The 22270-nt window shown below is 42.8% G+C and overlaps 1 protein-coding gene across 1 annotated transcript; it reads right to left on the bottom strand.

The window, feature by feature from the left end:
* Window positions 1–999: 999 nt before the first annotated feature.
* DEPDC1 (DEP domain containing 1) lies at window positions 1000–21951 on the bottom strand. Its single transcript, XM_036756185.1, has 12 exons — window positions 21904–21951; window positions 17902–18167; window positions 14832–14979; window positions 12843–12961; window positions 12288–12418; window positions 10605–10652; window positions 8466–8606; window positions 7165–8028; window positions 6309–6481; window positions 3782–3958; window positions 3368–3553; window positions 1000–2474 (listed from the first exon to the last, which is right to left on the bottom strand). The coding sequence occupies exons 1-12, from the start codon at window positions 21949–21951 to the stop codon at window positions 2334–2336; spliced, it is 2442 nt and encodes an 813-aa protein (XP_036612080.1). The 3' UTR covers window positions 1000–2333.
* Window positions 21952–22270: the final 319 nt, after the last annotated feature.

Here is a 22270-nt window from a genome sequence, read left to right as displayed (position 1 = left end):
ACTTTAATCACCAGTGTGATATAGCTCAAAGACATTGCCAGCAGCCTGCCTCATAAAGGATTATACACAATGTGGGCTATTTCTCCTGTATGCCACCCTAGCTAGAACATGTTTGGAATTTAATTTAGTTTTGGATGCTTTAGAAAGAATGTAGAGGAGGGTGAACAGGATGACAAGAGGACAAGAAACCATACCAGGTGAAGGAGAAGAGCCTTAGGATGCAGGATGTTTTCTTCATATATTCCAATGGGCCTTAATGTGGAAGAGCAATGAGATTTGGTCCAAAAGGCAGAATTCAGAACAATGAATGCAAGCTGTTCCAAAGCAGAATGTTGTCTCCACTAGAAGATTCCAAGCAAATGTTGGATGGATAATTTTAGGGGATGCTTTTTCTTGGGAGGGGGTGCAGGGGGGTGGACAGATTTACAGACTGGACAAGAAGACTTCTGTATGTCCCTTTCCACTCAGTTTTGTTGTTCTGGGTCTGTCAGAATTACAAGGGTCCTAGGCTGTAGGAACTGGCAGATACAGCTATCTCTAGCTCTAATCTTTGAGTATTTGAAGACTGTGTAAGGAAAAAAAAAACATAGTGAGCATCCTTAAAAATGCAAAAACCAAAGTATATTATGTGGAAATGTATAAAATCAAATGCTTAATTTTAAAGTACCTAGCAGGACATGTGCTGATGAGCAATCAAAACAGGCCCTCCAATTGCCACAGGGTTCTGAGGCTGTTACATGGCATTTTCCTTAAGAAGCAGTGAGACTATAGTCTAGCCTTGAATACCTCTAATACAGATGATGAGGTGCACACCTAGACAGTGTTTTTAAATTGACAAAAATACTTGGGAGCTGTTACTAGCTGTGAACAATGTTATCTTGGTAATGGCTCTGCAAATAGTGGTTGAAAGATTTATTTTACCAGGCCTTTTATACTTTTAATTTCATGATTACAAATCTTTTACTATGGCTACTTATATCTTTATTAAGGAAATTAAATATATGAATATACAAAATCAAACCATTGAAAACCCCCCCACATAATGATTTTCACCTCAATTTCCAACACAATCATATTATCACATACTTTTAAACAGCAAAGATGCTTGTATATAAAGTACATGGACATACTTAAAATGTAATTGGGTTCAGTATGTTCGGCAATTTTAGAGACAATATACCTGGCTGAAATATCCACTTATCTAAACCATCTCTCTTTAAACTACCAAACCTTTAATAAAAAGTGGTAACACGTTAATTAGAATGCTACCATTTAACAATTAAGGCATCGTGAGATTCCACTGAGAAGCAGAATGTACAATTCAGTCTTTTTTGACCTAAAGAGTCAAAATATTATGGTGGAGAACAAATGAGCAAAGTGGAGGAGGAAGCTATCCTAGGGATCCATGGAAGGCCACGGCGTGAGGGTCCTCAGTATAAGCAGCTCCCTCACTTCATTGCCATGTTACTCATGACACCCTCCTTCTTGAGCAGGTAATATTTCTAAAGAACACTTTTAACCATGCTTCTGTGAGGGAGGTGGGGCAAAACTACAGAGATTTTACAGACATCTGCTGGCACCAGTCCTGGCCCTGGGCTTGTGCCTATGAAAGATGCTCCCCTCAAACTGGGTCCAAGTAGAGAAAAGAAGACAAGATGGAGTGAGGGCCTTGCCCTTCTGGCCTGGGAGGCATAGGCCAAGATTTATATTTCTTCTGTATCCTTAACACAGCAGTGCATCTCAACTGGTTGAACAACCAGATTGAAATACTGTAACCCTATCAGAAACAAGTGAAATGTTATACTGTATTTCTAGCTTTTAAACAAATACACACAAATATATAAAAAACACAGAAAAATATGAGTGCAAAACATAGCAGAATATATAAGTTACCAAGTTTATAAAGATTCCTCACCAAGCTATCCTTGGACTAAATGGCTAATTAGCAACCCTAATCACCTAGAACTTCATGTCACAACACATTCACACAGCACACGCGGGTAAATTCTTTTCAAAGAATTCTGAGTTTGTCTTGCTGCTCAGGCATCCTTTGGCCAGCGGTCAAGTGCATCAACTTCGGGCACACGTGGTCACGGCTTTTCCAGTTGTTTGCATGAGATGCTCAGAATACTTTTGTACACTAATTGTACTTTCATTCTTCATTTGTTTACCATTGAGACCTACTGGGTTTGATGTGATCTTCCATAGGAAACCCAGAGCCCTCATACTTTGGCACCTTTCCATGTCTGTAGCATGCTAATTTTGGAAAAGCAGACTGCCTTAATGTCATGTCCTTCAGTATATGGCTTCATTTAATATCGTCTGATTATCAGTTAGTACCTAAGGCTACGGAACTTTGGCTTTCTTAAAATTAGAATTGGTTGCTTGATTGTCGGCTTGTCACCAAACAGGGCAGCTTCACTTTCTGTAGTTGGAAATCTCGTCTGGTAGATGGCAGGATATTCCTTCTGAAACTTAAAAGATTTGGAAGGATGACTAAGGCTTGGAGTGGCCACCCAACGTAAGGGTCACAGATCTGGGTCCCTGTCTCAGCGCTAGCAGGACTCTCTCTAATGACATGTTGTTTAAACTCCTGGGCTATTTAAACTCTGTAAAATGAGGTTGAACTATGATCTCTAAAGGTGTAACTAAATTTGAAAATGTTTCTAAATATTGCAAATTACCATGTATTCTCTGTGTTCTCCTTTTGCCTCAGCATTTCAATTAAGCAATGCGCATGCCTCAAGTGGTACCACAAAGTGTGGAACATCCAGGAGGTATTTTGTCAAGCATTTACTGTAAGCATCTGGGTTTCCTTCTGCCTAGCAAGTTTAGTTTACTATCAGACCATGACACATTTGTGCAGCAACAGCTTCATAAACTGCAAGATTATCATGCAGATCTGTGTGGTTTAATAATAAAACTTCAAAAAACCAGAATTGGGAACCTTGATTCCCTGAAGGCAATTGACAAACACACTCTGATGTCAAGAATTTATTTTTAAAGTATGTTTTTGGGGGTCAGAATATTCCGCTTAATTTCCCTTATCTTCTACGTCTACAGTATGGTGTAAAGATAACTGATGCTCCGAAAATCTTGTAAGATATTAAATCAAAGGGAGATTTAATTATATTTACTGTACGACATTTACAAAATAGCAAAGGTTGAACAAGAGTTTTCTGATGGATTCCATAAGCAGCCACCTTCTTGAGGCTTTACTGAAAGCCACTTCTATGGCTGGATTTATTCAGATCGTCCACCTTCAGTCTGACCATTTTATTAGGGTTGTTCTTTAAGCAAACTGCAGTTCTAACAATATACTCAATTTAGAAAATGGTTATATAACTAGCGAAGGATTTCTTCTTACCTGCTTTAATTTTTTCTTTTTTTCTTTTAGAGGTAAGCTTTTATCTTTAATAATATTCTCCAAAAGTTCTGCAATTGCGACCTGAGAGGTAGAAACTTTCTGTTCATCAAATTCCTGGGTGCTTATCTGCTGACAGTAGGAGTAAGTTGGCAAGGCGGCAATTGCTTCATCCCCAGGACACGTAATCTGAGAAGAATTAAAGGATACAGGACAATTCTATTATTTCTGTTCTTAGGTGAAAAAGTATCATTTGAATGAAATTTGGTAACTACTGGTCTGCAGGTGAGCCACACCTGGGGCTCTTCGGAAAGGTTTGCTTCGACATTGAAATGAGCTATAAAGCTTACTTCAAGTTTTTATTTTACTTTAAGACAGAATGGCTGATACTCTCCTATTAAGTTTCCCAGCACCTACATGGCCCTTCCTCAGGTAGTCCAGGTGCTTCTCCACGGCAGCCTGCAAGTGGGACGGCACTTGAAGAATTTCTTGATGATGATCCATCAAAAAGGAAACTAATCGTGTAGCAAGCAGCTCATCGAGATCGACTTCCTCAGCACAGCACAGCACGCATCGGGAAAACGTCTGTATCATCTGGAAGCATTTCAGAAATCGGGAGTAAAAACCCAGACTTTCACAGGAATCAGAAGATCAGTCATTTCCTGGCAGTACCATGCTGAAGCATTCAGATGAAGCCATAAGCTGATTTCAATGTTCAAATGAAGACAATTTACTCCTGTTAGAAAGATTAAGAATGCTGGCTTTGCTTAATTCCCTACTAATGATCTTGTATTAGCTGTGCATTTCTCAACCACACAATTCCACAGGATTAAACAGGTTTAGGATTTTCTTTTAATAGATGTTCCCTATTTCACCAGGAAACTGGACAACACTCATTAATACCAGATTGATGTAAGCTGCTTAAGTTTAAAACTGGTTTAGAAAACAATGACTCCTTATATAAAATCAATCCAACAGAAATATAAATTAGGAGAATATATAACATACCAAAAACCAGTATTCATCAGGAGTTGCAAAACTGGAACTGGTTTAACCTTTTAAAACTTTGGAAAAAAGTCATTTCATACCACATTGAGTTTAATTCAATTGAGATTTATTAAGTATCTAATATACACAATAACTGCTCTAGGCCCAGGAGTGATTCAAACATCTATGCATGGACAGGAAACCTTGAAAGTTAGAAGGAACAAATGCATAGGAGAAGTCAGACAGACATAAGCAATCCGGAGAAGGGGAGTAGGGGAATCACTTATCTCAGGGGGCTCAAAAAGCCTCTATGGAAGAGAAGGAGCCTGCCCTGAGCTTTAAGTAAGGGTTGAAAAAGTAAGTCTATGACAAAGATGGGGGTGGAATGTACAAAGACACGGTGGGGTTAGGAAAGCACCAGAGAAGATAAGAACCAGCTATGAGTCCAGTTTAGAAATATAAGGTATGTTAAGGGCAGTTGTGTAAAATAAGGTCTGAGGCCGACTGCAGAATGCCTTGGAGAACAGGGTAAGATGCATGGGAGAAGGATGGTGTCATAAAAAACAAAATAACAAGTCAGGACAACTAGATCAGGGGAATCAATTGTGGATGAGTTTCAGATATTTAGGGGCCATCAGGATGGAAAAATCCAACAGGCTGGGGAACCTACAGGGTTGGGCCTTAGAAGAGGTGGGGGCTAGGGATATGTACTGAGACAGTCATTTGAATAGAGGCAAGAATCCATATTTATCACTAAACCCAGGTTTAAAAGTACAACCATATACATGTAGAATGATTAGATTTTTAAAAGTCCTATGGCTCTTGGCTCTCCTGTTAATTGTCAATAATAGTCATGCACTTACAGAGGCCAAGTCTTTAGTCTTTCATTCCAAGTTTGGGTGGTTTTTATCTCATTGTGACAATTCAATTTTTTAAAACTTTCACAAATCTGGACTGTTGCAGAGATGTGGACTTTGTGGACTGCCACATTCGTCCCTCACCCTTCTGGTGGCGTGTGTACTGTGAGTACTATAGGGGAGTGTTCAAGCTGATGCCACCAAGGGAAGAGCCTTCTTACTGAGGAAGTACCTCAAAGAACAATTGCTCATTTCCAAAGTGTCTTTTCTTTGGAGGTAAATGGTCTTTCCAGCCTCTATTGCCTTCATTAAAAAGGCAGGATTTGCAAATGGCAGAACACAAAAGGGCAGGGGCCTTTGTGAATTTTTCACAATCTTCCAATCTTTTGAAATACTCCTCTCCATAGTCCTTTTATGTTGGGTAGAACATAGGGAGCGGGTGGTGAGAGGGCATCATTACTTTGTAAGGTTTCTTTATGGGGGCTGATCAAATGTCAGCTTTGTGTGTTGGTCCACTCCACCTTATTAAATGACTGGAGAGGGTGGAGGGTGGACATAGACCTTCCAGATTCCCCATTTAAGGAGGAGGTCCAGGGCATTAACGTAATCGATTCCCAACTGGGTTGAGAATTTCATCTTTGTTTCCAGAAACTCATCTTCCTGCAAGATGGAATCAACTCTGAAACTCACACCCGCTCATAGCCCCTGCCCTTGGTGGTCAACAGTGTCAAAGACTGCAGAGAGGTCAAGGAGAATGAGGACTTAGAAAAGGCCTTTGGGTTTAGCAACTAGGAGATCACTGGTAACTTTGGAGGCAGAGGTTTTGGGGGTCAGAAGTCAGACTGTAAAAAGTTAAGAAGAGTGAGAGGAAAGTCAAGGCAGTGATTGTAGATAACCTTGTAGGCAGTAGGGAAGGAGCCAGTAGACAGGGAGAGACTGAAAATAAGTGAGGGTGGGGAATATTAGGGGGCAACCTTCTGATGTTTTCTCTTACAATTATCTACAAGGTTGACCCACTTCCCACTCATGTTTCATTATTAAATGTCCTTTTTATCTCCTCTTCCCACCAGAATCTATCATTTCCTAGGGAGCAAACTTACAAGTGACCTTGTCCCCATTGCATCATGAAGTTTTGGCATATCAACGTTCTGACTCATCCGAGAAATCATTCTCATTAGAAGTTGGAGCTTTCTCCGGTTTGGCGGAGGAAGCAACAAGCAGCATATCTGTAAGGCATCGATGGCAACTCTCTCTAAATGAGGCTGTAGTAAACCTATAAGGAAAAATTATTACCATAAAAAAAGTTAGGGATATCATGAACTGTCATTAGCAGTGTAGTGAAAGCCAGCATAGGTTTCCTATCGCCTCATTTCATTTACTCCTTAAAATTACTGTAATGCTGTTAGTGATGTTTAAAGAAGACTTGTTCACACCGCGCAGAAACGATGTGGTGAAACAGATCAAAGACTAGACACACAGCTGGGATATCAAGTGTGTGATCGTAGGCAAGTCAATTGCCCTCTCACGGTCTGAACTTCCTCATCTGTAAAACAGAGATAAGAAGGCTTACACTACTACCTATCTTACTGGGTTCTGAGCTATTTTGTAAACCATAAAGCTCTATAGAAATGTCAGCTATCATATGTCCATCTGGCTGTTAAGAATCATTCACCTTAACAACAACAAAAAAATTATTCATAACCAAAATCACTGCTATAGGGAAGAAGAATGATGGGAAGAAATATAAAGCTACTATACAAAATATGCTATGGATCAAAAAGCTAAATAACTCAAAACTTACAAAAATACAAAATATCTATGAAAAGCACAGCCAACAAAACATTTTGGTTTTGCAAAAAGTAAAGAAAATTCTAAGATACAACAGGAAAGCAAAAAACAAAGGGTTAGTCAACAGTGAAAGTTACTATTTCATGCACTTGGAAGCATCAACCTTACTCGGAGTGTCAGTCAGCATAGAAGAAACTGGAGGGAAAGACTTTCTTGAAAGCTCTAAGGTACTCTGGCAGAGTCTTTTCCTGACTGTGGTTCTGGAATCCCAAGGCTCACTTTCCATGGCTACAGACACATCTGTGGTGCTCTGTCCAAGGTGATCCACGCAATTTGGCCTCATTGTAATTTCAGCAACAGGCGTATTGATGCGGCAACTTCTTCTACGATTACTGAAAAGCAAACTCTGAGACCTACAAAGCTGCTTCGATTTGAGTTTCCCATTGCATGATTCCTCCTGGTCTTGAACAGTTACCGTGGATGTTCTTTTAAAACCAACACAGGATGACTTTTGACTCTCTCCGTCTGAACAAATATCCAGTTTAGAGTTCTCTTTGGATTCAAAATCCAAGAATTCTTTTTCCTTATTTTGTCCTGTTACATTAAGATGAGACTGATTGAAGCTCAGGCCTTCTGTACTACCAAACCCTGAACTATCTACAATTCTTTCCAAAGAATAGCACCTTGGCTTAAGCTTAGATAAAGGCAAAACAGATTCATTTTTCAGACCTGTTAAGTTCTGACAACTCCCTCCAATTAAGACATTAGCCCTGGATCTTCTGTCGCTTGGATCACAAAGTGGCAGTTTCTCAGTGTAGAGGTTTTTAGATTCCTGCTCATTTATATGAAGAGTCTCAGAGGTTTTTGAGCCTTCCTTATGCTTCTCTTTATGAAGCAGACTAAGAAGAAGACACTCAGTCGATTTGAAAGAGTTCATATTATGTACAAGGTGGCCTTTTGAAGACTGTGGATCATCTTGGATTTTATGCTTTCCACTGGTTCTATTTGGAACCGTGATGTAGCCACAGACAACTAACAGAAAATGAAACAAAAATTAAGAGGCAACTGGATTGACAGTGGACAAAAACAAAAAAAAAAGTTAAAAAAAGGCATTATATAGTGTTAGTAATGTACAAAAAGCAGGTATTTAATTCAGAGACCACTTAAAAAAGAACCACGCAGGATTAAAATGCAAACATGCGAGACATTCCAGGTATTCCCATCAAAACATGACCATTTTACTTCAAAAAAAAAAAAATTTGCACAGCTGATTAAAATTTCTACTTCAAATATTTCCAATCAGAAAATAATTAGGATTTCTACTATCTATATTCATGTACTAATTACCCGAAGAATTCAATCATTTTAATATTAAAATTTAAAAGTTCTCTATCAAGATTTCCTTTGTATTTTTTATACAAGAGAATTCCAAAAACTAAAATCCATAGGAACCAAGACCTCATACATACCCAATATATTAACAAATAACTCATAATATTCAAAAGTAAGTAGCGGTTCTGGGAGATCTAGAAAATAGTCGGCAATGGTTCGGAATACATCTCGTTCAAATCCAACATAAGTTGGTTGACTCAGGTCATTACTTCTTGGCCCTAAAAGATTGAGTGAGAAAAGGGTATATATAGTTGTACCACATATATTCTTTTTAAAAAGTTTTTTTTTTTAAGGAGCTGTAAACCTCAACAATAAACCTCTCCATAATTGATCCTTAAAAGTTTTATGTATATATAGGAAAAAGAATAGTAAGCCCAACCGGGAAGAATGGAAATCCAATGAGGTACATGGATACGTGGGTGTAGGGCTTCACTGCAAGGACAAGCAGCAGTCAAAGCCAGGGCAGCTTATGTGCTGGGGTAGGAAGCTCATAGTAGGGATTAGCTAACATCAGGAAAAGGGGTGACTCTCCAGGAGGGGTGGGGCACAAGCCTGTCAGAACAGGGCTGAAAACACAAAAGACCAGGAGCAGAAGCCCACAGACACCCCAGAAGCTAACAAAAGAGGAAGATTAAAGAGAAGAGGACCACTCTTTTAGGTTGGGGGGTGCGGGGGGGTGTGGGGAAGGGGAGGAAGGGAGAGATGGCCCACAGAAATGCTTGATTTATTTAGAGTTCTCTTTGGATTCAAAATCCAAAATCTGTTTTCTCTGCCAAGGAGAATGCTTCTTGGACTGGCGAGGTTGCATAAGAACGATTAACAGTGAATGGAGGATGAGAATGAGCAAAGTGGGCTGCTGAACCAGCACCAAGGTCACCATCACCCATGGGCCTGTTCTCTTGTTCAGTGTTGCCCTGCCCCCCCCCCCCCCCCAGCTCCTTCTCTCCACTCCCACAACCGCAACCCTAACCAGAGCCTCCTATCTGGTTCCTACTCTTCCTCTCCATTCTTCCAGTCCTAATGCACCAGGCAGCCGCCAAAGTGGGTTTCCTAAATTCTAAGTCTTACAAGGTCCTTCCTTTTCTCCATATACTTGAGTAAGTTATTTCTTTTATATATATAAAAAAATATAGACTGCTTAGAATTCCCAGCTCTTCACCTCGTGGCTGGACGTAGCCATTACTCCATGCCCCACCCCCCAACTCTGCTCTCCAGTAAATCTGACCTGGTCTCTTACTGCTCCTCATACTCCTCTCTGGCCCTTCTCCCCACGCTTGGGCTCTGGCTCCCTCCAATGCCTGAAGTTACCTCCCCCTGCGCGATCTTATTTCCAATAAGACTCAGCACAAGCACCACCTTCTGCATGAAATCTGTCCTGATGTCATAGATGCTAGCGTGGTCCCTCAAAACTACCTTGTACTTATTTTGCATATACTTGTGTACGTGCCTATTGTTTTCCTGGACAGAAGATAAGCAATTTGAGAGCAGTCATGGTTTCATTTCTGGTGGCTCTAGGCCTCAACACCTGGCCCACAGCAGCTAATAAATGCTCATTAATTGATCTTTGAAAAATCAGGGAGTATGGGAATGACAGCACAGGTTTAGGGTATGGCAGTGCTGTTCCAATTTTCATTATACTTAGGTGGGATAAACTACAACCTTCTTATCACCCCCAAGGAGATTCCCGAGGGCAGGGGCAGTTTGGTTTTTGTCTGTTTGCCCACAGGCCACTAGTCTCACTGGGGGGCTCATCACACATCAAAAAAGGACTAACAAAACAAAAAAGGTCTAGGATCAAAAGGCTAAAGAATACAGTTTATCATTCTGCCCAGCTAAAAAAAATTATGTTAATTCTATCAGAGGACAGTAAGCCAGTTAAAAAACAAAAAAGCCACCCAAAGTCCAAAAATATTCCACCAAAAACACAAATTACAAAGATACCTATGTAATTTTGGGCAAATCACTTAAATTCTTGGGTCTTATGATTTCTAAGGTCTCTTTCAGTTCTAAAAGCCTATGATCCAAAAAAAGTGATTCAAAAATATTGGGACGACAAAGATAAGCAGGTCAAATAACAGAACAGTGTTTTATGTAAAAGGGAGAAAATTCAATTCCACTTTCTCTAATTTTACTCAAACCTTTTTAAAGTAAAAATTTAAACATCGCATCTCTCCCATTAAAGATAACAAAATGAAACAGATTCTTGCATAACTTACAATTTGCTAGGCACTTCATAGCAGATAATACCCAGTGAGGAAGGTCATCTATATAGCAAAACAAAACACAGTCAATAAGTCACCCACTTAGAATGGTAATAAAAGCAATGCTATAAATTACTCTAGTTAGTATCTGGATTTACATAATTTTAGAAGCTCAGGGTGTAGCAATGCTTGTCTGATTCTGTAAAGCAGCATGCAGGTGAACTTAGGGCTAACTACAGCAACCCCAGGTGTGTGTTAAGCTGCTCTGGTCATGGGGGTGTGGCTCTCCTTCCACCCACAAAAAACGCACAGAGATAACTGAATCATGACTTCCTGGAAGTTTGTTTTCCTCTACAATGTTGGGAGAATTACGACCAATAACCTTTTATGGGTCGTGTTGGTCCATATCAACTTGTCATGTCTTCTCCGTTTAGGAGGGTGAATTCTTTGAGAGCAGACAGTGCTCAGCCTAGTGAATGTTTTGTCATTCATTCAAGAATCCAGTTCCTGTTACTACTGCTTTATCTGTTCCTAAGTAGCCTTATTTAACACATACTTCATCAGTCTGTGATCACAGGATGACTGAGCACAGTCCCTCTGGGACACTGGCAGTAATCATGAGCTGCTGTGGCCAGTTTTTGCTATCTAGCATCTCCCCATTTAGCCTGGCAGGGCCTCATCCACAAAGCAGGCCATCCGGAAGCCCCTTTAGCTTACTTGGGGCCTGCTAGATTGTATTCTAAGCAAATAGCTTTGGCTAACTTAAAGGATACCTTCATGCTGCCCACTCTGAGGCTTTAGTGAATGATTAAAATTACCCACATCCATTTCTGATTTTACTATGTGATGTGTCTGTGAATGGGCATAGCTTAACAGGTTCTGTTATATGTTAACATGGTTATAATCACAAAATGTCTACTCAATGGAGTATTTCACATTATTTTAGCTGAAGAGACAAGAATGTTTAATTCCTAGATTCTCGTTTATTAGAAGAGTTGGAATGCTCTGCATGGGATAAAGGGGATTCTGCTTTCTTTGGTAGCTCGAAGCATTGCTTCTTTTGTGCCTTAAGCAAGATAAAGCCATGATTATTTCTTGGGAATTGGGGCCTTAAGTTAAATTTACTCAAACAGCTTAAATAAAATTATCTGTACGAAGTTGCTAAGTTGTTCATATTTCTAATATTACATAACAGACAAAAGCAAAGTCTGCATCTAGTAGAACACCTATGGAAAGGGCATGACTACAAAGAGTAAAATGGGAAAAGAGCTTTAAAAAAATACAAAGTTCTACAAATGTAGTCAAAGCAAAGCACCGGCCCTACGGAGTTTGGGCTCACATCTGTAAATGGCCTGTTCTGTTGTATTGATTTCTTTTGATCCCATTTCCTCCACTACCAATCTGTGTGATAACCAACCACATCCTCATAAGCCTGCATGTCTTTAGTGCTAAACTCTGGCAGCAGGGGACTTGTGCCTGATGCAGAACACAGGATAAACACACAAACTACCCCAATGCACTCACTCGGGGCTGATGGAATGGCATTAGTAGCTCACTCAACACCATCCCTATGTGACTGGCTGTGTCATCACTCAGACCTGTGGTTCCACTCTTACTCTAGCCACAACCCCAACAAAAAAAGTTTAAAGAATTAAAAAAAAATGTCTCTAAGCACTGAATGCACTTTGACACACCGACCTGCTTTGTTTTGCAGCACAACTACTCCATGTTTACTTGTATTCGTCATGTTATATATTACATACTGAGGTATTACTTGTGTTGGATCCAAGATTTCTTCTAAAGACGGCATCCCTAAAATGGTTTGTAAGCTGAAGGGGAACAATAATGCAGAGAATCATATTTCGGAGAACAAGGAAAATAAAATATAAAAATAAGCCACATTCAGATTCTTTCAAAGATCAAACTTGATTGACAAAGAGGTTAATTTTAAAAGAAATTGAGTACAAATAATCTCTCAATTTTCCCTTTGACAAAATCTCACATATACATGTATGTATACACAGAGAGGAGAGGGAGGGAGAGAGAGGAGAGAGAGAGAAAGAGGGGAGAGGAGAGACAGAGACAGACAGAAGAGAGAGGAGGGGGAGAGAGGGAGGGAATTACTCCTTTCCAGTTACTTCCCTCCACCCCCCAATAAATTTTTAGGATTTTACAGTAGTTATTTCAGGAATGTAGATAAAAATTGGTTTTAAAGGGGGAAAAAGAGTCTAACTTAACTAAATACAGACTTACTGCATCATAATAATATGTCTCCAAATTTCTTCGATATCATCTTGGCTTATTTCCCTTTCCTCTACTGGGTTTTCTTTATTTTCATCTTCAGTTTCACTTCTAACATTCTCCTTATTTTCCTATAAAATGAATACCACAAGTTTAGTTAAAATGATTTACCAAATAAGAAATAATTTAATATTAAAATGCCTCAAATTTGGTAAAATACTAAACCATGTAATGCTTTCCTTAAAATGCTTAGTAATCTAGTCATTTCTGTAAAGCGGTGTTGCAGACAAGGGTTGCCCACCCCAGTTATGAAAGGTCGTCCCCACAAGCAACTTCCTTCGCTAGAACTGTGGGTTCCAATAGTCACTTTTAGCTTCAAGGACAGAATTTTGGCTCCTGTGACATAAATCGGCGGTCCTTATCACACCTTTAATTTCTCTGGACATTAAGGTCAGTTGCTTGGGATTAGTAAAGTTATTGAAAAGCATGCATAACTGAAGAAATATTTCATTTTCAAACAGAAACTCAAGTTTCCAAATAAATTACTATAATACAAAGCTGCTTTTAAAAAGCAGCCCATCTTATAACAAGAGATTGCTTCTCTTTGACCATAAGGCCCTTGTAAGAAGGCATCACTTTGTCAGCACCTCGAAGAGTCTGGCACGTAGTAGGTGCTTAATAATGACTGTTAATTTATCAGCAAGAATAAATTAAAACCAAATTCCTTATTAAGACTGAAACATAGAATGTGATGCCAAGACATACAAACTGGACTTCCCCAAGCTACTGATAATCTGATCGATGAGGTTACAGAGATGGTTAGAAAAGAATTTGTAAAGCTTAAAAAAACTATAAAAATGTTAGCTGCTATTACTATTCCCAGGAAAGAGATTATGTATTCCCAATGAGTTACATGTTTCGAACAGGGAAAAACCAGACCCCTGAAATGAGCATGGGCTCAAAACATTCTTCTTTGGTTAAAGTGAAAAGGTTACAGAAGAGCAGACTTAAGGCCATCCCTGATTTTGGGTCAATAAGTCAAATATTGCTTACATACCAACAAGCAGCTCCTACTTTCCTCACTCCTTAGGAAGAACTACATTTTGTTTAATTGTAAAACCTGGAGTTTGCTAGATTTTTTAAAAAATAAACCCTGGAAAGCACGTGCTTAGGCATGAGAGGAGTTACCAGAGTGTGTAGCCTTCTGTCTTTTCCTTCCTCCAAGAATCTCTTGACTACTTGGTGAAAACTAGGTGCGCCTACCATTACCCAGGGATCAAGATGTATTTCTGGCATCCTAAGCTGGAACTCAGAATGCATTTTCCATAAAAGCAATTTCATGAATGTTGATTAGACAGTTGAAACCATATTATCAACATCATCTCTAAGATAAAATGGGTGATTACGCTCCATCTGGCTTCCTGGATGGTCTACAGGAAGCAGGGGTGGAACTCCCTTAGCTAAAGAAATCTCAGCCCTCCATCTTCTGTCCTGTTCTTTCTCCGAATCCTGCAGGATCCACATCATTTAAACACTGTCTGCTCCGCTTCTTGGCTTGACCCCAGAAACCTGCCGATTCCTAACTTTGCTCCTCACAGGGTCATTCCTATTTCCTTGCTGACTTGCCGCACTCTTAGCTGCATGGTTCGTCCCCAGTGTTGCTTACTTTTCTGCTGTCCTTCTGGACTCTTATTGCTTTGCATCCCTCAGGCTTTAAAAGATCACCCCTTGGCCCAAATGCCTTTTCTCTGAGGGCAGGAGGAACATGTGGTTTAGCTGTTCTGTGCCTGTCTGGGGCCCTCTTTTGATCTCTGGTGATTGTCTGGAGGCGTGTTACTCACACATCAGGCTGTTCTGAATGCCAAAAAACTGACTTAAAATGAACTTTTGAAACCCAACTACTTTTGAGTTTTGGACTAACTGAATGAGCTTTCGATGTGGAATGGTTACTTCACTTTTTACTGATTATTGGAAATCTTGTCAACTGGAAACATGCGTTACCTGAGAGATAGGCTTTTTAGGAGTTCTGCGAGATAAATGCCGTAACTTAAAGATACTTTCTTTCTCTTTAGACATATTCTCTAAGCTGCTTTTTCTCAATTCTGGATGATGGCGTGGTACACTTTTAAGTGGAGAAGTTGTAGGAAACCTGTTTCAAAAATAGATTTGAACTGATATAAATTGTGAGATTGGGAATAATGTTCTGTAGCTTTTATGTATGATAATCACACTATGATTAATAAGATAATTAATAACATCAGATTTATTTGGCTGTGCTAGGGAATGAAATGTTTTACTTTAGTGACTTTTCCAGAGAAAAGTCATTCTAATCATACTTACGTAGCTCTTTAAATAAAATATACTCAAAATACTAGTACTTTTTCTTGAAGACTCAAGATCAACAGCAAGAACATCAATCACTATACTATGCTGTAATATAATGACATTAGCTTGGCGCTGATGGCTCTTTGCCCCTACATTAAATGCACCTACAATACTAAGCTTTAAGGTCTCCTCTCTCACCATGATAAGTAATCACTTACCATTTTATTTTCCACATATTTTTGGTTTGCCTTTGTGGCCTCTATCTCTTAAATTTGTTGCTGTGGTCTGGGAAAATGCGTTAAATAAAAAACTTTGAAAAGAGGGAACTTCCCCTCCCAACCTCAACCCACCAATCAGAGGTAAGACAGGTCAGAGTAACTTGCTGCCACTTAGGGGATCCATGGGCTTATCCCTTCCTCCAATAACCCTCATTTCCTATTGCTAGGGGGATCCCACAGCCCCATAGCCCTGTAACCCTTGAACTCACTACCCTCTTGGTAGGGGACCATCTGCCCTATTACTCCCTAAAGATCTTCTTGGTTTTTCCACCTGTCTTGCTACTACCTGACCCTTCCATTTGTGTGTATCCTCAACACTTAATAAACTCTTTCCCCTTCCAACCTATTCCTAGATGTAGGCACATACATATAGTGGGTACAAATACATCACAGCAGAGAATTTGGACTGGTGGTCGAGTCCTGGGTTCTAGACCTAGCTCTATTACTAGCTATGTATGTGACTTTAGGAAAATATTCCACCTTTCTGACCTTCGTTTATAAAAATGAGAGGGTGCTCGGTGACCTGTGAGATCTTGTACAGAACTGAAATGTTCTGAGTTCACAAGAGAATTCTCAGCAGCTGATCTTGTGTCCACTTTATTAAGAAAAAACCCAGGCCATCTAGAGTGAACTCCTTCTCACCCTCTACACTCCCAGTTTGTTAAAATGAATATGTTGTTTTACATGTCAAAATCCTAAATTTCACTTTAGCATTACTATTCTAATAGGAATTTTTAAAATTTCCCAATTGATAAATAGTCAAAAGGTATGAACAAGTAGCTGCTAAAGAAAGAAATTAAACTAACAAGAGCCATATGGGAAATTGCTCAAAGCACTAAAAATTAGTGAAATGTGAACTGAAGCAGCTCTAAGGTTCTATCTCACACCTACTGGATTGGTAAAGAAGATGAAACACGAAAATGACAAATGCTGGAGGGGCTGTGGGAAAATAGGTACATTAATGTACCATTTTTGGAGAATAGTCCAGTCATTCTGGAAAGGAGTTTGGAGCTATGCCCCCAAAGCACTAAAGAATGAACATATTCTTTCACTTCGTGATAATATAACTAGGTCAGTACCTGAAAGAGAACAAGAAAAGAAGGAAAAGATTCAAAGGCACAAAATATGTCCAGCAGCTCTTTCTATAGTGGCAAAGAACTGGAAACTCAGGGGGTTCCAATCAATTGGGGAATGTCTGAACAAATTATGGCATATAAATGCAATGGAATATTATTATGTTGTAAAAAATGAAGAAAGGGATGGATGCAGAGCGAAGTGAGCAGAGCCAAAAGAACAATTTATGCAGAAACCACGACACTGTAAAGACAAACAAGACGTAAGAACTCTAATCAACACAGTGACAACCACAACTCCAGAAGACAGGACAGGTCAGGGACTCAAGGTGCACTGTAAAACATACACTGTTGGATATGCCAATGAGAAAATCTGTTTGTTTTCCTTGGCTCTTCATATGCCCAGGGTCCTACAACTAGCAAGTCTACAAAAGTTTTCAGTAAATATGCGGTTTGTATTATCATATCAGGGACAGCTAGGTGGCACAGTGGATAGAGCCCTGGGCCTGGAGTCAGGAAGACCTGAATTAAAATCCAGTCTCAGACATTGCCTAGCTGTGTGACCCTGGGCAAGTCACTTAACCCTGTATGCCTCAGTTCCTCATCTGTAAAATGAGCTGGAGAAGGAAATGACAAACTACTCTAGTGTCTTTGCCAAGAGAGCCCTAACTGGGGTCACCAAGGGTGACACACAACTGAAAAACCACATTACCAGGGTTATACAAACTGTGATATAATATAATTTGAATTCTAAATTTATTTTTTTATACTGCTACCACTCACTAAGGATGACCTTAAAATGCCTTCCATCATTTTCATAAATATTTAAAGTTGATTATATCTCAATCTGTTTTCACTGATATCCATTGCCTTTAAATTTCCCAAAAGAAGCTGGAAGGCACTTCAGAAGGCACGCTTCAAACTCTTCCACAAATAGAATCCCTTCTAACATACCTGTCAAAGGAAAGGGAAGGGAGCAGCCTCCATTCTACCTGGGGCTGGCTCTCCTGGTTACAAAGTCTGTCTTGCCATCAAGCCTAAATTGACTTCTTTATCCCATTCACTCACTGATCCTGGTTCTGTCCTCTGGGGCCAAACAGAGTAAGTTTAATTCCCCTCCACAGGGCAGTCCTTTAAATAAGTGAAAACAACACCATTCCGAGTCTTCTCTGGCCTTGTCTAAGTATCTTCAGTTCCTTCAATACAAATCTCATGGCAATTTGCTTTAACAGTAAAGGGCTCTGATAAATTTGTGACCTGGATTGGCTGAGGGTGGTGGGCAGAGAAGGGAAAGAAAGGCTATGTTCCCTACAGACAGTCTTTGGTGAAGTAAGTGACGCGCCAGCTGGTTGGCAGCCTGGTTCCACAGCTAGCCCCTGCACAGCAGGGCAGTACCTGAAGAGCTGGCTGTTGTCCTCCAGATCCTCCGACCCCCATCTCCCTTTAATATCTTCAATCACGTGGTTCTTGAGGAACTTCCTGAGCAGCTGCACGGTCTGCTGCCTGGTCACTTCGGGCCCGAAGTTGCTGTTGCTCCTCAGCAGCTCACACAGCCAGTCGGCGGCCTCGCAGGCTGTGAAGCAGCTGCCGTGCTTCTTAAAGCGCAGCCGGTGCTTCCTCAAAGGCATGCCGGCCCGGAAACCAGTCGTCACTTCATTCCACTGCCAGAGAGAGAAAGTGGAGACATTTATTTTAAAGCATTCCGCAGAAGGCACTACTTTAATAAAATCACCTTCCTGACCACAGTAAGATGATGTTGAGACCGTGGGAACCCCCTTGAACCTCACCTTGAATCTTCCCACTTAATTCGGCTTTTATGCCCAAATAGCCTATCATATCCTAACCTAGCCTTCCATTGTCTGGTTACCTCTGGATTGCTTCTGGCGGTTTCCCACCCTTGATCCTGACCAAAATATCTGTACCTTAGCTGTGTTACCCTAGCCCTCTGTCTGTCATCTCCTCTTAGCCTTCAGCTATTTCCCACCCTGGAGTCTGACCTCACCCCAGTCGACTCTAAACCCCTCCCCTAGTCATCCCAGCCTATTCAAGACCACCCCTCCATCCCCCCCACAATCCTTCTGTATGTAAGTGTCATCTTGCCTCCATGAAGGTGCTCAGATTCAGTCTAGCTCAGCTCACATTAATCAGGCCCGCTGCCATTAGTGTCCCAAACGCTCAGGCTCCCTAAGGGTCTACCCAATATGGCGAACCTTTAACAAACTTTGTTTTTCCTTGGCTGAGAAGGCTTGAGTCGAATACATTCGGCAGGACCCAGCATGTCGGTACTTTGAGGTCTCGAGTACCCCTCAACCCCAAACCTCATCATTTTGGTTCCCTGACTGGGAATACTGCTAATCCCAAGTTCTCCAGCCAAGACTGGAAGGTATGTGAGCCTCCCCCTCTCCCTATATCCCCTTCTAGCTCTCCAAGCACCTTGGGGGTGTTTTTCGGGCCTGACCTTGAAGGTCCCAGTAGACAGCTAGGAGGCTGTCTTGTACTCAGCCTGACCCTCTCAGGTGGTTCTTGGTCCAGCGGTTGCTGCCAGTGGCTGTGGCACAGAATGGCCGGAGATGGGCGAATGCCACGGAGAGAGGAAAAGAAAAACACGGGCCAGGAAGTGAGTTAAGAACAGCTGTTTATTGACCAGAAGGAAAGGGCAGATACACTCTCCAAGCTAGTAAACATAACAAGTTTCTCATGAAAACATTTGGCAATTGTTAACCACATTGCGTACTTTGTTTCCTTGGGCCTTATTAGTACTGTGTCTGTATCCTGTCGGGGAACAAAACATTCTATGTACACTTACACGCAAGGGGGTTGGAGAGCCCACGTCTTGAGTATTATCAGCCCAAGGACAAGAGCAGGCTTCAGTGAAAACTTGGCCTGGCTCTTCCTGTTGGGGACTTTCTCAGAGCTGGCCCTCTACAAGTGGTTATGTTGGAGGCCATGGACCCGGGCAGTTTCTGAAGCCTGGAGGACATGGATAGATGCCCCATCCAGAAGTGTATGCCAGATTCTTTCAATTCTCTGGGTGCTAGGGAATTGGGAAAACTCCTGGTACGTTCTTCTGGTTTTTTTTTTTGTCTTATTTTGTTTTGTCTTTCCATGCTTACTCCTAACTTCTCCTTTACTACAGAAGAAGGGCCTTCCAACCCAAATGCCTGAAATGAGTCAATCCTTTTCAGTTCCTACAAGTTAGCCTTTGGGTTGTCTTTCACAATGTTGGAAAAAATTTAGTTTCTCTAAAGAACTTAAAAAGAAAAAGCTGGTGTTCTTTTGCAACACTGTTTGGCCTCAGTATCGCCTAGAAGGCCACAAATTGTGGCCCATTTGGGGGACTTTACAATATAATACTCTTTTGCAGCTAGCGTTGTACTGTAGGCCAGAAGGAAAATGGGGAGAAATATGGTAATGTGCTTGATAGAAGGCCTAAGGCCTAAGAACGGCATTTCAAAAGCAGATAAATTTTCAAAAAATTAGGGAAATTATTTAGGGAGAAAAGGAAAACCCTGCCCTTTTCCAAGCCCGGCTAGTAGAAGCTATTAAGAAATATACAAATTTGGATCCTGATTCTATAGAAGGGATGGCAATCCTTAGATGTATTTCATTAATCACTCTGCCCCAGATATTAGGAGGAAACTGCAGAAATTGGCAACGGGACCCCAAACACCTCAGGCCCAATTTCTAGAAGATGGTCTTTGGAGTCTTTAACAACAGAGAGCTGGTTGCAGCAGAGGAAAGAACCCAGGGAAAGAGCTAGAGAAAAAGAACATGCTCACTTCTTGGCTGCTGCCATGGCCAGGGAAAGACCCAAGGAGCGTCCCTCCAGGGGGCCCCCTTGGAGGAAGCGCAGCAGCTTGGGCAGTGGGGAAACCTGTTTGCAATGCCACAAGGAGGGTCACTGGCCAAGGAGTGTCCCTCTAGGGCGCCCGGGCCCCCCCCCCCCAGACCCTCAGGATCTGTCTCCAGGACTATGCCCATGTGACCAGGAGGGACACTGGAGGAAGGGTTGTTCCCGAGGTTGGAAAAGTGGTAGAGCGTCCTCTCAGTACCCTGTCTTCTCAAGACTGGGAAAGATGGGGGAGCCTGGGGCTTGGCAGTGCTCCCACTTTCTCTACCTCTCTCACCAAGCCCTGGGCAAAAATTGAGGCTGAAGGTAATAGGGTTACCCACTTTATCACAGCTACGTTCTCTCATTTTATTTTAACTAATCACTCTGGCCCTACTGGCCCCTAGACCCATCCGGTCATGAGCATCCAAGGAGAAACTAAGGGATGTCTCCAGACATACCCCCTCCCCTACCTACTTGAGGATCTGTTGTTTGAACAGTCCTTCCTTACACTCCCCCCTGGCCCTGCCCCCTCGTTGGGAAGGGACCTGGTGGTGAAACTGGGGAGCCAATTTTCTCTAGTTAAACCTCCCGGCTCCCCTCTCCCTGTGTTTACCAGACCTCCCCATCTTCCCCCAGAGGTGTGGGGGAGGGTTGAGCCAGTTGTTTGGGATCAGGGAATTCCTGGGCCAGCTGCTTCTGCGCCCCAGCCACTGTTCCCCTCCAAGATCCTAAAGTGCTCCCCCATGGCCTGGGAGGGAGCACAACCGGTGTGAGCTCACAGATGCTCAGGCTCCCCAAGAGGCCACCCAACAGGGCGAATCCTTAATAAACTTTGTTTTCCCTCGGCAGGACCCGGCGTGTGGGTGCTTTGGGGCCCCCTGCACCGACGGGGGGCTCACTACCGCCGACCCCGCCCGCGGGACGCTGCTCTGAGCTCTACACTGCTCGTTCCAGTCTCTCCTCCCTCCCTACGGTCATGGAGGGTCCGGGGCGCTCACGATCCAAGGCACCACATTACAAAGAACAACCTATTTCCATTTTCTCCCCCAAATCTCTCTCCCACCTAACTGACAGGGTGGGACAAAGGAGGAAGGGCTGAACCTGGCCTCGAAGGGTCCGAGTTCAAATCCCACCCACAGCCTGCGGCCTAACGTCCTTCATTCTCTTTGACAGCGCTGACGTCAGCGTTCCGACCCGCAGGACCCGACAAGCCTCCGGGTGGGGGTCTCGGCGGGTTAGGGGCCGTCACCCCGCCCCCTCCCAGGCCAGACCCGGCCTCCAGCCCGGGGGAGGGGGCGCTCACGCACGGGACCTAGCGGGTTAGGCCCGGGCCTTTGGGGGCCTTTACAGCGGCAGCTGCCCCACCCCTCAAAGTCCGGCCGCTGACCGCTCCCCCCACCAGGGGGCCGGCCCCAAAGCGGCGGAGCCAGCCCGAGACGCGGAGCCGGAGCGCCCGGGCCCGTCTGGGGAGGAGCCCGAAGGATAGCCGCGGGGGGCCCTAAGGGATGCTCCGCTCCCTCCCCCTTTACACCCGTGGAAACTGAGGCCCGGCGCGGCCCCCTTACCAGCTTGGTGGCCCGGTAGGGCCCCGGGGTCACCCCCCGGCTCTCCATGCTGCCCGCCGGCCTCCGCTAGCTCCGCGGGCCTAGCCTCATGGCGGCGCCCCAGCCTCGGCCGGCCCCCTGCAGTCACGCCACCAACCGTCGGCCGGGCGATCCGAGAGCGTTTGAATAGCCCGGGCGGCGCCCCCAATTGGCTGGAGGCGTCACCACGTGACGCCATCGGGGCGGGGTTTGTTGAGCCAGGGCGGGGGCGAAGGCGAGTAGGGGGCGGGGCTTGTTGAGAGGGGGCGTGGGAGGAGGGAGGCGGGGGCGGGGAGACGGGAGCTGGAGGTGGGACTTGTGGGGCGGAGGCGGGGCTTCCCTGACTGGG

This window comes from Trichosurus vulpecula, chromosome 4, assembly GCF_011100635.1.
Source record: "Trichosurus vulpecula isolate mTriVul1 chromosome 4, mTriVul1.pri, whole genome shotgun sequence".
Taxonomy (NCBI): Eukaryota; Metazoa; Chordata; class Mammalia; order Diprotodontia; family Phalangeridae; genus Trichosurus; species Trichosurus vulpecula.
Note: the sequence above shows the minus strand (reverse complement) of the source record. Positions and strands in the feature narration are given on the sequence as shown.

Coding starts and splice junctions, on each gene's coding strand:
- DEPDC1 (XM_036756185.1), bottom strand. CDS start 21,951: ATGGAGAGCCGGGGGGTGACCCCGGGGCCCTACCGGGCCACCAAGCTG. Junction 12,962..14,831: donor CTAAAAAGCCTATCTCTCAG/GTAACGCATGTT, acceptor TTCATTTTATAG/GAAAATAAGGAGAATGTTAG. Junction 6,482..7,164: donor TATGCTGACTGACACTCCGA/GTAAGGTTGATG, acceptor TTTTCCTTATAG/GTTTACTACAGCCTCATTTA.